Source organism: Pseudogymnoascus destructans, assembly GCF_001641265.1.
Source record: "Pseudogymnoascus destructans isolate 20631-21 unplaced genomic scaffold scaffold_9, whole genome shotgun sequence".
Classification (NCBI taxonomy): Eukaryota; Fungi; Ascomycota; class Leotiomycetes; order Thelebolales; family Thelebolaceae; genus Pseudogymnoascus; species Pseudogymnoascus destructans.
The window spans coordinates 1,083,884-1,095,418 of record NW_020167528.1 but is presented as its reverse complement, the minus strand read 5'-3'; the positions used below and the strand labels follow the sequence as shown (position 1 = coordinate 1,095,418).

General features: G+C 50.2%; 3 protein-coding genes across 3 annotated transcripts; 1 reads left to right on the top strand and 2 right to left on the bottom strand.

Annotated features, from left to right (window-relative positions):
- The first annotated feature begins 89 nt into the window (after nt 1–89).
- ARO1 (3-dehydroquinate dehydratase (3-dehydroquinase)) lies at nt 90–5,331 on the top strand. Its single transcript, XM_024468037.1, has 2 exons — nt 90–4,968; nt 5,025–5,331. The coding sequence occupies exon 1, from the start codon at nt 264–266 to the stop codon at nt 4,956–4,958; it is 4,695 nt and encodes a 1,564-aa protein (XP_024324698.1). The 5' UTR covers nt 90–263; the 3' UTR covers nt 4,959–4,968; nt 5,025–5,331.
- A 194-nt stretch (nt 5,332–5,525) lies between these two features.
- On the bottom strand, nt 5,526–8,191 carry VC83_04403 (uncharacterized protein). Its single transcript, XM_024468036.1, has 2 exons — nt 7,303–8,191; nt 5,526–7,239 (listed from the first exon to the last, which is right to left on the bottom strand). Exons 1-2 carry the CDS (start codon nt 8,042–8,044, stop codon nt 5,951–5,953), a joined length of 2,031 nt encoding a protein of 676 aa, XP_024324363.1. The 5' UTR covers nt 8,045–8,191; the 3' UTR covers nt 5,526–5,950.
- A 2,104-nt stretch (nt 8,192–10,295) lies between these two features.
- HHF1_1 (Histone H4) lies at nt 10,296–11,056 on the bottom strand. The gene is made up of 3 exons (XM_024468035.1): nt 10,942–11,056; nt 10,713–10,850; nt 10,296–10,661 (listed from the first exon to the last, which is right to left on the bottom strand). Exons 1-3 carry the CDS (start codon nt 10,949–10,951, stop codon nt 10,498–10,500), a joined length of 312 nt encoding a protein of 103 aa, XP_024324697.1. The 5' UTR covers nt 10,952–11,056; the 3' UTR covers nt 10,296–10,497.
- Between the last annotated feature and the right edge of the window lie 479 nt (nt 11,057–11,535).

Sequence of the window (11,535 nt, the reverse complement as noted above, 5' to 3'; positions counted from 1 at the left end):
TCCGGCTTAAAAATCCTGGCGGAATTTAATATGCGATGCGGTACGGTGCCGTAAACGGCCCGGGCGATATTTTTTGTCCGAGACACTTGTCACAGAGAAGCTCCGAGCTCGCCCCAAGAGTCATAGGCGGCAACTTTATCCCCCACCACCGTCCCTCCCTTTCCCTCCCATATACACTCCTAGACCGCCAATTCATGAAGTACCAGTCAGTACTGCAGTTAAGCCTACCAACGACCGTCAATTGCAACTCATAATTGAGGAAGATGACAGCTGCGAGGGCCAATGGAGGGCCTACGAGGATTTCAATCCTTAGCAACGAGGACATCGTTGTGGACTTCGACATATGGCGCTCGTTCGTCGTAGGAGATTTACTGGGGAATCTTAAATCTTCTACCTATGTTCTCATTACTGACACCAACCTTGGAGGACTTTATGTCGAAAGCTTTGAGACAGCATTCCGCCAATCCACTTCGAAACTCGAAGCCCCGCCTCGCCTTCTAGTATACGAGATCCCACCAGGAGAGAGCTCAAAGGGGCGAGCAACCAAGGCAGAAATTGAAGATTGGATGCTGTCACACCAGTGTACAAGAGACACCGTGATCATTGCACTTGGTGGAGGCGTCATTGGCGACATGATAGGATATGTGGCGGCCACTTTCATGCGCGGGGTGCGCTTCGTGCAAGTCCCGACTACATTACTTGCTATGGTCGACTCCTCAATAGGCGGGAAAACAGCAATTGATACCCCGCTAGGAAAGAATCTCATTGGGGCGTTCTGGCAACCACGGCGCATTTATATCGACTTGCGCTTCCTCGAAACCCTCCCTATTCGAGAATTCATAAATGGCATGGCAGAGGTTATCAAGACCGCCGCCATATGGGACGAAGCGGAATTTTCAACCCTTGAGAGCAATGCAACCTTGATTATGGAGACTATTCGCTCTCCTTCAAGTGATCCGTCGAGCCGCCTTGCGCCAATTCGAGATATCTTGAAGAGAATTGTCCTTGGATCTGCTCGTGTCAAAGCAGAGGTTGTCTCCGCCGATGAAAGAGAGGGGGGTTTGAGAAATCTACTGAACTTTGGTCATTCCATTGGCCACGCCTTCGAAGCCATACTGACGCCACAAGTCCTGCATGGCGAAGCAGTGGCCATTGGTATGGTGAAAGAGGCCGAGTTGGCTCGCTATTTAGGTGTCCTAAAGCCGGGGGCGGTTGCTAGACTGGTAAAATGCATCTCAAGCTATGAACTTCCGACGTCCCTTGACGACAGCCTTGTTAATAAACGGACAGCTGGTAAAAAATGCCCGGTTGATGTTTTATTGAACAAGATGGCAGTAGATAAGAAGAACGATGGCAGGAAGAAAAAGATCGTTCTCTTATCGGCTATTGGGAAGACGCATGAGCAGAAAGCCAGCGTTGTGGAGGATGGGGCCATCCGGATCATACTCTCAAAGTCGATAGTTGTTACCCCTGGTATTCCAAAATCTCTCAGTGTCGAAGTAACTCCACCTGGATCCAAAAGCGTATCAAATCGGGCGCTGGTCATGGCAGCTCTCGGGTTAGGACCGTGTCGCATTCGAAATCTTCTCCACTCGGACGATACCGAAGTTATGCTCACCGCAATTGGCAAACTAGGCGGTGCCACATACTCATGGGAAGACGAAGGAGAGGTGCTTTTGGTGAATGGAAAGGGCGGTGATTTGCGTGCGAGCCCCTCAGAATTGTACTTGGGCAACGCCGGAACTGCATCTCGCTTCTTAACAACAGTTGCAGCTCTTTGCAAGCCGTCAGCAGTGGGCTCCACAGTCCTGACCGGGAACTCTCGAATGAAAGTGAGGCCTATTGGTCCCTTGGTAGAATCTCTCCGGGAAAACGGGGTGGAAATCAAATACTTGGAGAAGGAAAAAAGCTTGCCGATCGATATCGCTGCGTCAGGAGGCTTCGTCGGTGGGACCATTGAGTTGGCTGCAACTGTATCCTCCCAATATGTCTCATCACTCTTGATGTGTGCGCCATATGCGAAGAATCCCGTTACCTTGCGCCTTGTCGGTGGTAAACCGATATCGCAGCCCTACATCGACATGACTACAGCAATGATGGCAGCTTTTGGCGTAACAGTCACAAGATCGGATACCGAGGAACACACGTACCATATCCCACAAGGTGTTTACCAAAATCCGGCAGAGTACACTATTGAGAGCGATGCTAGTTCGGCCACCTACCCGCTGGCAATTGCAGCCATATCGGGTACAACTTGCACCATCCCTAATATTGGATCGAGCTCTTTGCAGGGCGACTCTCGATTTGCGGTTGATGTTTTGCGCCCAATGGGTTGCGAAGTTAAGCAAACCGCAACATCAACTACTGTCACTGGCCCTTCCCCTGGCGGGCTGAAGGGATTGGAAGATATCGACATGGAACCAATGACAGATGCATTCCTAACAGCCTCTGTTCTTGCTGCCGTGTCAAAGGGAACAACAAAGATTCGAGGAATTGCCAATCAACGAGTCAAAGAGTGCAACCGCATCAAGGCTATGAAGGACGAGCTTAAGAAGTTCGGGGTAGAGTGCCGCGAGACTGACGACGGCATTGAAGTTGACGGGAAGCCTATAGGGACGTTGTCGAATCCTGAACAGGGCGTCTTCTGCTACGATGACCATCGCGTGGCCATGAGCTTCAGTGTTTTAGCCACGGCTGTTCCGGAACCGACTCTAATCCTCGAAAGAGAATGCACAGCAAAAACTTGGCCAGGATGGTGGGATGTTATGTCCTTATTCTTCAAAGTGCAACTGTCAGGTCAGGAAGTTGACGAAGGTCGTTTGCACCAAGAAACCAAGCCCGTGTCTTCAGATCGGTCTATCTTTATCGTTGGCATGAGGGGTGCAGGCAAGACCACTGCAGGTGGCTGGGCTTCTGCTCAACTAGGTCGGCCTCTCCTGGACCTCGATCAGCTCCTGGAACAAACGATCGGAATGACAATACCGGAACTAATCAAGTCTCGAGGCTGGGAAGCATTCCGTGATGAAGAATTGGCGCTTTTGAAGCGTGTCATGGTGGAGAAGCCCAACGGATACGTATTCGCATGCGGTGGTGGAGTGGTAGAGATTCCGGAAGCTCGCGACCTTCTCATAAATTACCACAAAAGTGGTGGAATTGTTCTTTTAGTCCATCGCGATACTGAGAACGTCATGAGTTACCTTAAAATCGACAAATCTCGCCCAGCTTACGTCGAAGACATGATGGGCGTCTATGTTCGCCGAAAGCCTTGGTTCCAAGCATGTTCCAACTTTCAGTACCATAGCCAGACCACCGAGAATAGCGGTCTCACTCTCGCAAGAGACAACTTTTTACGCTTCCTGTCCATAACAACAGGCGAAAGCTCTCACTTTGGCGAGATTAAGGCTAAGAAGCACTCCTTCTTTGTGTCCCTAACTATGCCAGATGCGGCGAAGATGCTTGACGTGCTGCCAGAGGTTGTTGTTGGATCCGATGCAGTGGAACTTCGAGTTGATTTACTTGTTGATCCGGCTTCTGAGGATGGGATCCCAACGCTTGACTTCGTCTATGAGCAAGTATCTCTACTGAGATCGGCCATTTCACTGCCTCTGATCTTTACCATTCGAACCGTTGGACAAGGGGGTCGCTTCCCGAACGATGCACACTCCCAAGCTTTGGCACTCTACAAAGCTGCCATCCGAATGGCAATTGAGTATATCGACGTGGAAATACAGTTCCCAACGGAACTACTTCACACGGTCTGCTCTAACAAGGGGCTATCCAAGATCATTGCTTCGCACCATGATCCTTCCGGTACCTTGTCGTGGAAGAATGCAGGCTGGGCTCAGTACTACAACAGAGCTCTTGAGTACGGAGACATTATCAAGCTTGTTGGCGTGGCTAAGTCCATGGATGATAATTTTGCGCTAGCAAAATTCAAGAACGACATGTCCCATGAGACGCCGCTCATCGCAATCAACATGGGTGCCAAGGGAAAACTAAGCCGTGTCCTGAATGGCTTCATGACTCCAGTTTCGCATCCTGCACTTCCCTTCAAGGCTGCGCCTGGTCAGTTGTCCGCAACGGAGATCCGCAGTGGTCTGTCTCTGCTTGGAGAGCTGGAACCGCAAAACTACTATCTCTTTGGCAAACCAATCTCGGCTTCTCGCTCCCCTGCCCTGCACAACAAGTTGTTCAAGAAGAATGGACTGTCAGATGTCTACGGCTTGTTCGAGACAGACGTTGCTCAGGACATTGAGCAGGTACTTAAATCGGAGTCATTTGGCGGAGCAAGCGTAACAATCCCGTTAAAGCTAGACGTCATTCCACTCCTAGACAACCTTTCTGAGGCAGCCAAGACCATTGGGGCAGTCAACACGATCGCCAAGGTACGTTCGTCGACAAACTCAACCACTCTCTTTGGCGACAACACGGACTGGATCGGGATCCAGAAGACGCTGGCGGCCGCAGGGGCTCAACCCGGCTCCGGTTTGGTCATTGGATCTGGAGGTACTGCAAGAGCCGCTATCTTCGCATTGCAGTCCACAGGCTACAGCCCAGTCTATATTGTCGCACGATCCGCATCCAAGGTCGATGAGCTCGTCTCGTCCTTCCCTGGGCTCGTCCACATCCGCAACGCTGAGGAGGCGCAGTCTCTTGAGAGTCTGCCAAGCGTCGCTGTTGGAACTATTCCGTCATCTAAGCCTATCGATGCCGGGATCAGGGAGATTCTAGTCTCCATCTTCCACCATAAGGAGGCTGGTGATGCTCAGCGTGTTCTCCTCGAGATGGCTTACACTGCCTCGAGCACAACGGCGCTGATGAACATGGCAACTGATGCTGGTTGGAAGGCTGTTGAGGGAGCTGAGGCCCTGATCTGGCAGGGTATCGAGCAGTTCCGTATTTGGACTGGTATTTCGCCCGAGTATAAGGATGCTCGTGCGGCTGTCATTGGAGAGTAATGCGCATTAGGTATGTCGCAGTAGGTGTCCAACCGCCGCCCGGAGTCGTTGGTTAATGGCGTACAGGGAAGGATATTGGGATAAAAAAAATTGTTTACGGTGTCCAGAAGGGACTTGGTTGTTGGTAGAGATTATTCTAGATTCATTTATAGCTATCTGACCTTACTTCAGCTCATTTCGGTAAATTTGGAAGACTTATACACAGTAGTCAGTGCACAACTTCTGCGTCGTTCTTACCTTCCTTTCTTGATCAAACCAACTCTCCCGTCCATCATTTGAGGAGCAAGGCACATGTTCAGTCGTCTCTGTGTTGTTCAATTTACACTCTGCATCAGACAAGGTTCGGACAAGGTACTATTTTCGTAGCTCATCATGATATTTACCTTGTTTTGTATTCAATATCTATTTGAATCACGGATTTCTGTGGCTTATAGTAATAATAATTCATGTTTTGTATTTAATATATATAACCCATCATCCGACTGCATTGTTATACAACAAAGAGTACAGGCGCCGTCCCATCTCTTATACACATTATTCGTTTAAATTTCGCAGGAGCCTTTTTCCTACTTTCCATTCTATTGAGTTGAAATACCAAGCCAATGACCCAAAGAGATTCATAAAAAAAAAAAAAAAAAAAAAGTATTTCTATCGCCAATTGATTGGTACAAGTGCCAATTGCGATGAACATGTTTTCGATGACTCTTCTATGACAGATTACCAACCCAAACTCCAAATGGCCCGAAGCCTAAAACAAATCGCTATGCTGCATTATGAACGCTTAAAAAAAGGGTTGTATCATGTTGTATCATGTAGTAGAATTATTAGAAGTCTTGATGTGAAAAGCATTATCCGTGCGTCGTCACTGACGTCGTGATCGGCACCGGTATTACCGAAATACCGTTATTTGCGCCCATGACGTCCACAATGGACGGCCTGATGTCACTGAAACATTGGATTGGATCATCAAACACGTCGTCTGGATTGGATCATCAAACACGTCGTCTGGTCTTGCCAGGGAAGTCGATCTCGGGGTGTACAACACGCATATGCCGTGTTAGAGCATCATTGCGACTGAAGGTCTTTTCCTCGGTACAGAACTGGCAGTGTACCTTTTGCTTGCGCGCGTTGTGAATAGTGTCTTCGTGTCGCGTGAGATCGTAAGGGCGTGAGAAGATGGCGTTGCACGGTTTGCCCGTGGACGGGTTAATCCGCTCGCATTTGTGAGGGCCAGCTTGAGAATTGCGGAGAAGCGCCGCTGATGTCATGCCGCTGCCACCACCATCGCTGCTGGCACGGCGAGCGCTAGTGGTAACCCCGCTAATCAGTGGGGCCGATTGGCGATGTCCCTCACGCTTGTGCTTCTGGAGTTTTGCTGGCGTCTCAAACCGCAGTGTGCATCCATGGTACGTGCAAGTGTACGTCCCACTGTCGGCATTGGATCTTGCAGGCTTTTTGAGCTCTGACGCATCTGTTGCATATTCGCCGTTGCTCGACTCCACAGACGGCAGGGCGACCACCAGCTGAGATGATCGATCCGCCAAGTTCTGCGCCTGTCGCTGCTGCAGAACAAACTGGTATTGCTGTTGCGGCATTTGTGTCGCGCCAGGTACCGATGGAGGAGCGAAGGCAAAGCTGCGGTTGCGAGGCGTCGCTTGGGATGAGTTTGAGTATGCCGAGGAACTTGGCCGGCGGCTCGTTACCATGCTCGCAAAGCTTTGCTGCGAAGAGGTATCATCGAGTTCCTGCGATTCCTGGGAGGTTGGCTTTGGGAATCGGTATTGCTGGGTCTGAGGGAACAGCGGCATTGCCGCGTCCTCCTCGGTACCATGATACTCGAGTAGTGCATCCTTTGGCGAAATAGTCTTTGGCGTAGATTGCTCTGGAGATGACTCTCTAATCTGTTCCTCCAAGACCCGTGCATCGTCCTCTGCCTTCTGTTGCTCTCGCATATGTGCTGCCGTGCCCAGACGAATCTGCTGCGTCGACGACTGTGAATTGAATCCTCGGTGCGGTAACGGCGCAAGAGGGGAGCCTTGTCGGAACGGAGACCGTCTGCGAGACTGGTTTCCAAGTGGTTGCTGAGTTGAGGCACTCAAGTGTTGGCTGTTCGCAGCTTGCAGTCTTTGAGAAAATACGTCCGAGCTCTGGGAAGGCAAGAGCCGCGACTCTTGCGACGGGGGCGCCGATGTGAATGTGAAGTTCGGGCTGTACAACTCATCGTTGTAAGCATCCGACATTGTCCTGTCAAGCTTTGGTATCGCATTCGAGTTGTGGTACTCTGAGTCGGAGTAAAACTGTGAGCTGCTGCCCATCCAACGATCCTGGAGGGTAGAAATCTCACCAGTTTTGCGATTCGGCTCATCGAATCCATTGCCAATTGGCGTCGCTGGGGAGCCTTGAGTGCTTGCGACGGATGGGCGACCTGAGTGTCCGTAGTCTGGAACCGACATCGTCTCGTCGTCCCTCATCATCGCGCGCTTGTCCATTGGCATCATGGAGTTGTAGTTTGTAGGTGTGCTGCAAGGGTGGAAGTTGTAATTCTGCTGGAAGACGGCTGGCAAGTACTGGTCTTGCGTATGCGATGGCGTCTTGGAGAAGTTGTAGTAAGTCGCTTGGTCAGCAACCGGTAGGCCTTCATAGTATGTCTCCCCACCAGCTGAGTCTGGTGGGAGAGCGACCTGTGGGTGAGACGTGTTGTAGTTGTATGGAGATGCCGGCCCAGCAGAGCCCAGGGAGGACTGTGACGACTCGCGCTGGTGGCTGCGAGCTGAAGTCGGCGTCAGCTTTCCGTTTGCAAAGTGCCAGCTGGTTGAGATGCCGGATTGTTCAGACTGCATCAGTTGATCTTGTTGCCAAATATCGTCGCTGCCGAAGCCCTCGGGCTCTGAAGTGGCGTAGTCGAGGGATGGACTATCACTCCCGAGCTGTCCGAAGAATAGGCTCTGGGAAAGAGACGGATAGTCGAGTAGCTGATGGCCGAAAGTGTAGTTGGAGTGACCGACGAGCGAGGTGGTGGTGGTGGCGATTGTGGATAATAGCTGGCGTCTCGGGTATGATTGTGATACGGAAGGTGCTAAGAGCATAACTTTTTTTGAATTGGATGGTTTCCTTTCTGGTCCTTTTGCCTTTTGAGTGAGAGGGGCGAGACCCTTTATATACGGGTGGCAAAAAGAGCGGGAAAGGTGGCGGATCTGAGGAAGGAGAGGTATTGGTGTACTTCGAGCAGTGGGTGTAGCCAAGTCCGTGGGGGATAGGACTCGGGGCGGGGGATGGGGTATGCACGCATGTACTATGTCAACTATGTAATTAGGACCTAGATGCAGGTTATCATTCTTTTTCTCGATGCTGTACTCCGTATACGCAGAATAGTTACATAGCACATAGCACATTAGAGTGGTACGTACTGGGGATCTACCTTTTCCCCCTAGACGATTATTAGACGACTGATGGGTGGTGGAGTTAGGTGTTTTGGCTTTGCGTGGTAGGAATACGTAGTGTGTGGCTCGGATTCGCGAGCGATGACGCATCTCTGCATTTTCGACATGCGGAAGATGCCTTGAGTCATCGACTCAACACACCCCGGAGTACGGAGTACATGGAGTGGTACTTGGCTGCGTGGATGACTGTGGCTAATGACGTGGCGAATTGTGGCTAGTTGTGGCTAGTTGTGGCTAGTTGTGGATAATTGTGGATAATTGTGGATAATTGTGGATAATTGTGGATAATTTGCATAGTTGTGGCTAATTGTGGCTAATTGTGGCGAATTGTGGCTAATTGTGGCGAATTGTGGCTAATTGTGGCGAATTGTGGCGAAACCACCGCGTCGCTACTCCTCCCAGCTCACAACGGTCCCACGTTGTCGTCTTCCCCGTTGTCGTCTTCCCCTTCTGGCCGTGTGTGTCTGGCTCTGGCCGTGTGTGTGTCTCCCGGACTTGTACCCTAACTTCCAGCCCTAACTGCCAGCCAGTCCTGGACGGTGGCTCGTTGCCTCTGTTCTCGCTCACTCCGGTCCCGTCTGCGCGCACTGTACTTCCGCTGTAAACTTCCGCTGTAAACTTCCGCTGTAAAACGTCCCGGACTTCCCCCTACGGAGTTATGTCCGACCGTCCCTTCGTTTCTGTCTGTCCCTCTCTCTCGTTTGCTTTTCGCTTTTACTGACCCCGCTTCTCTGCGGAGACCATTACTGCATCCTTCGCTTTTGGCCAGACTTTTTTGGTCGAATGACGCTCTTGGCGTGTTTTCTGCTGTAGGTACTGTTCCATAGTGCCGGGTTAGCGGCTTTCGATGCCGTCGGTTAGGTTGTTGGGTTTCTCGGGGTCAGCGATCGAATCTAGATCTGCAAGCAATCGACGCTATACCGCTTTTAGCAGTCATCTGGAAGTCTGTCTCTGCGTTGTGACGTTGCACGCTTATCCCTTGCTGATTAAGCGGCCCGGCCGGGTCCTTCCGCCATCAGTGACTCTCCACGGGCACGGTGATTTTCGTTGTGGGACTCGACCCTTGTTCATGCAACATTCAGTCTCAACTACCCTTCTCATTTTTCCGTCCCTATTGCCTTGGTTTGATTCGGCATTTCATGACATAGTATGTTTAGGATGTGTTTATGTGGTCGAGTTTTATTTTTCCATCAACTCCGGTGGTGGGTTTCGGTCGCACATACGAGTAGTAAAGTTGCAGGGAAAACCCATGCGATGGTGGGCGATGAGTGAGAACAAATAATCCACCATCGGTTGCTTTTATAAATTGAAGTGCCCCGTATTCGATGCCGGGTGATACAGGCACGGTGTCGGACTACTGATTTTTACTTGCAGATGTATAACGTTGGTTGTGGTAAGGCTGATAAATTAATATACTGCGGAATGAATATATATATTTTTATTTTTAGGTCAACTTAAAAAATTTTACTACCAACAACACTAGTAATTATAATAAAGAGACGAATAAAATAGTAGAATACAAGCGCGACTATTTTCCTCATGTGATTAGTGATATGTTACTGCAACTGATTGATACAGCCCGGACGAGAACATTCCTGCCAAACCCACGTGTATTTGGAATACCAGCTACTTTCGAGTTTACAAGTAGTATAAATGCCTCGGTCAGCGTGACTCTGAAATATGCCTCCAGCCTTGTGGTTTTCGGCCGCGAATACGAGTTGCATTCATGCTTATTTAATAGCCGATGCAACCCAAGATTATCGTTGGCCAAATAACAGCCACGGCAGCCTCATCCCACAGAATAACCGCATACCAAAGTTATGACACGAGATACTAGCCATAAATACATACAGAGCATGACAGTCAAATCACGATACGAGTCACGGGCAAGCAAGGGACATGTGCACTTGGTGGATTTCATTATCTCGTGGGCCACCAGCCCATACCAGAAGAGTTCCCATATCCGTATGGTACAATACTTTAACACCTAAAAAGCAAACCCGTGTCCCATTGTCATCAGTGACCGCCGCACCCGCAGATTCCACCCCAGCCCACAGCCAGAGGAAGAAGATTCGTAAGAGAACATGAAAAGAAGACGCTTAACCACCGAAACCGTACAGGGTGCGACCCTGCCTCTTGAGAGCGTAGACAACATCCAGCGAAGTGACGGTCTTGCGCTTGGCGTGCTCTGTGTATGTGACGGCGTCACGGATGACACCCTCAAGGAAGGTCTTCAAGACACCACGGGTCTCCTCGTAGATCACTGGGAAAAGATGTCAGGAGGGAATAATCAATTGGAGGAGCGAGAACTTACTGGCTGAGATACGCTTGACACCACCACGACGCGCAAGACGTCTGATAGCGGGCTTTGTGATACCCTGGATGTTGTCACGAAGAATCTTGCGGTGACGCTTGGCTCCACCCTTTCCGAGACCCTTGCCACCTTTTCCGCCTGAGTGAAGCGCGTCAGTACAATGCTTGGAAGAAGACGCGTCGCCCTAAGGCAGCTGCAATGACGGCAAGTCGAGAGGGAGAGTACTCACGTCCAGTCATGATGGTTGTTGTTGGTGAAGAGAAGTGGTTGGTGTATGGGTGTGGGGGAAATGAACCTTGTTGATGGTGATAGTCGTGGGTATTGTTGGTCGAGATATTCGGAGAAGAGAGGAGTTGTCTGGAGTGGGGTGGCCGTAGGGTATAAGAAGTCGTAGGCGTTGGGACGGATCACGCAAATTAGGCGAGGGGATATGGAAGGCGCGTCTCGGGATCAGTGATTTCGAAGATACGCTAGTCCTAATTTGGCCCAACATTGAAGCGAGGAGCTTACTGACTGGACTGGCGGGGTTTGTTGTTTTTGGGGATATGGTACGTACTCGAGCAGTCATGAATGCGAACAGTGTGAACAGTGGGATTTACACTCGAGCTCCCAGTATCCCAAGCATAGCATAGTAAAGTACAGGGTACATTACGGTAATCCCACAGTAAATTCACATAAAGACAAAAAAAAAAGATGCTCATACAGTGCAGCCTGTAGAGTGCTACGGTTCTGTTACTGATATTGTTTTGATGAACATATATAAATCACGTGCATACTTAGTCCTCAGTGAGATACGGTACGTACACACGCGTAAACAAACAAT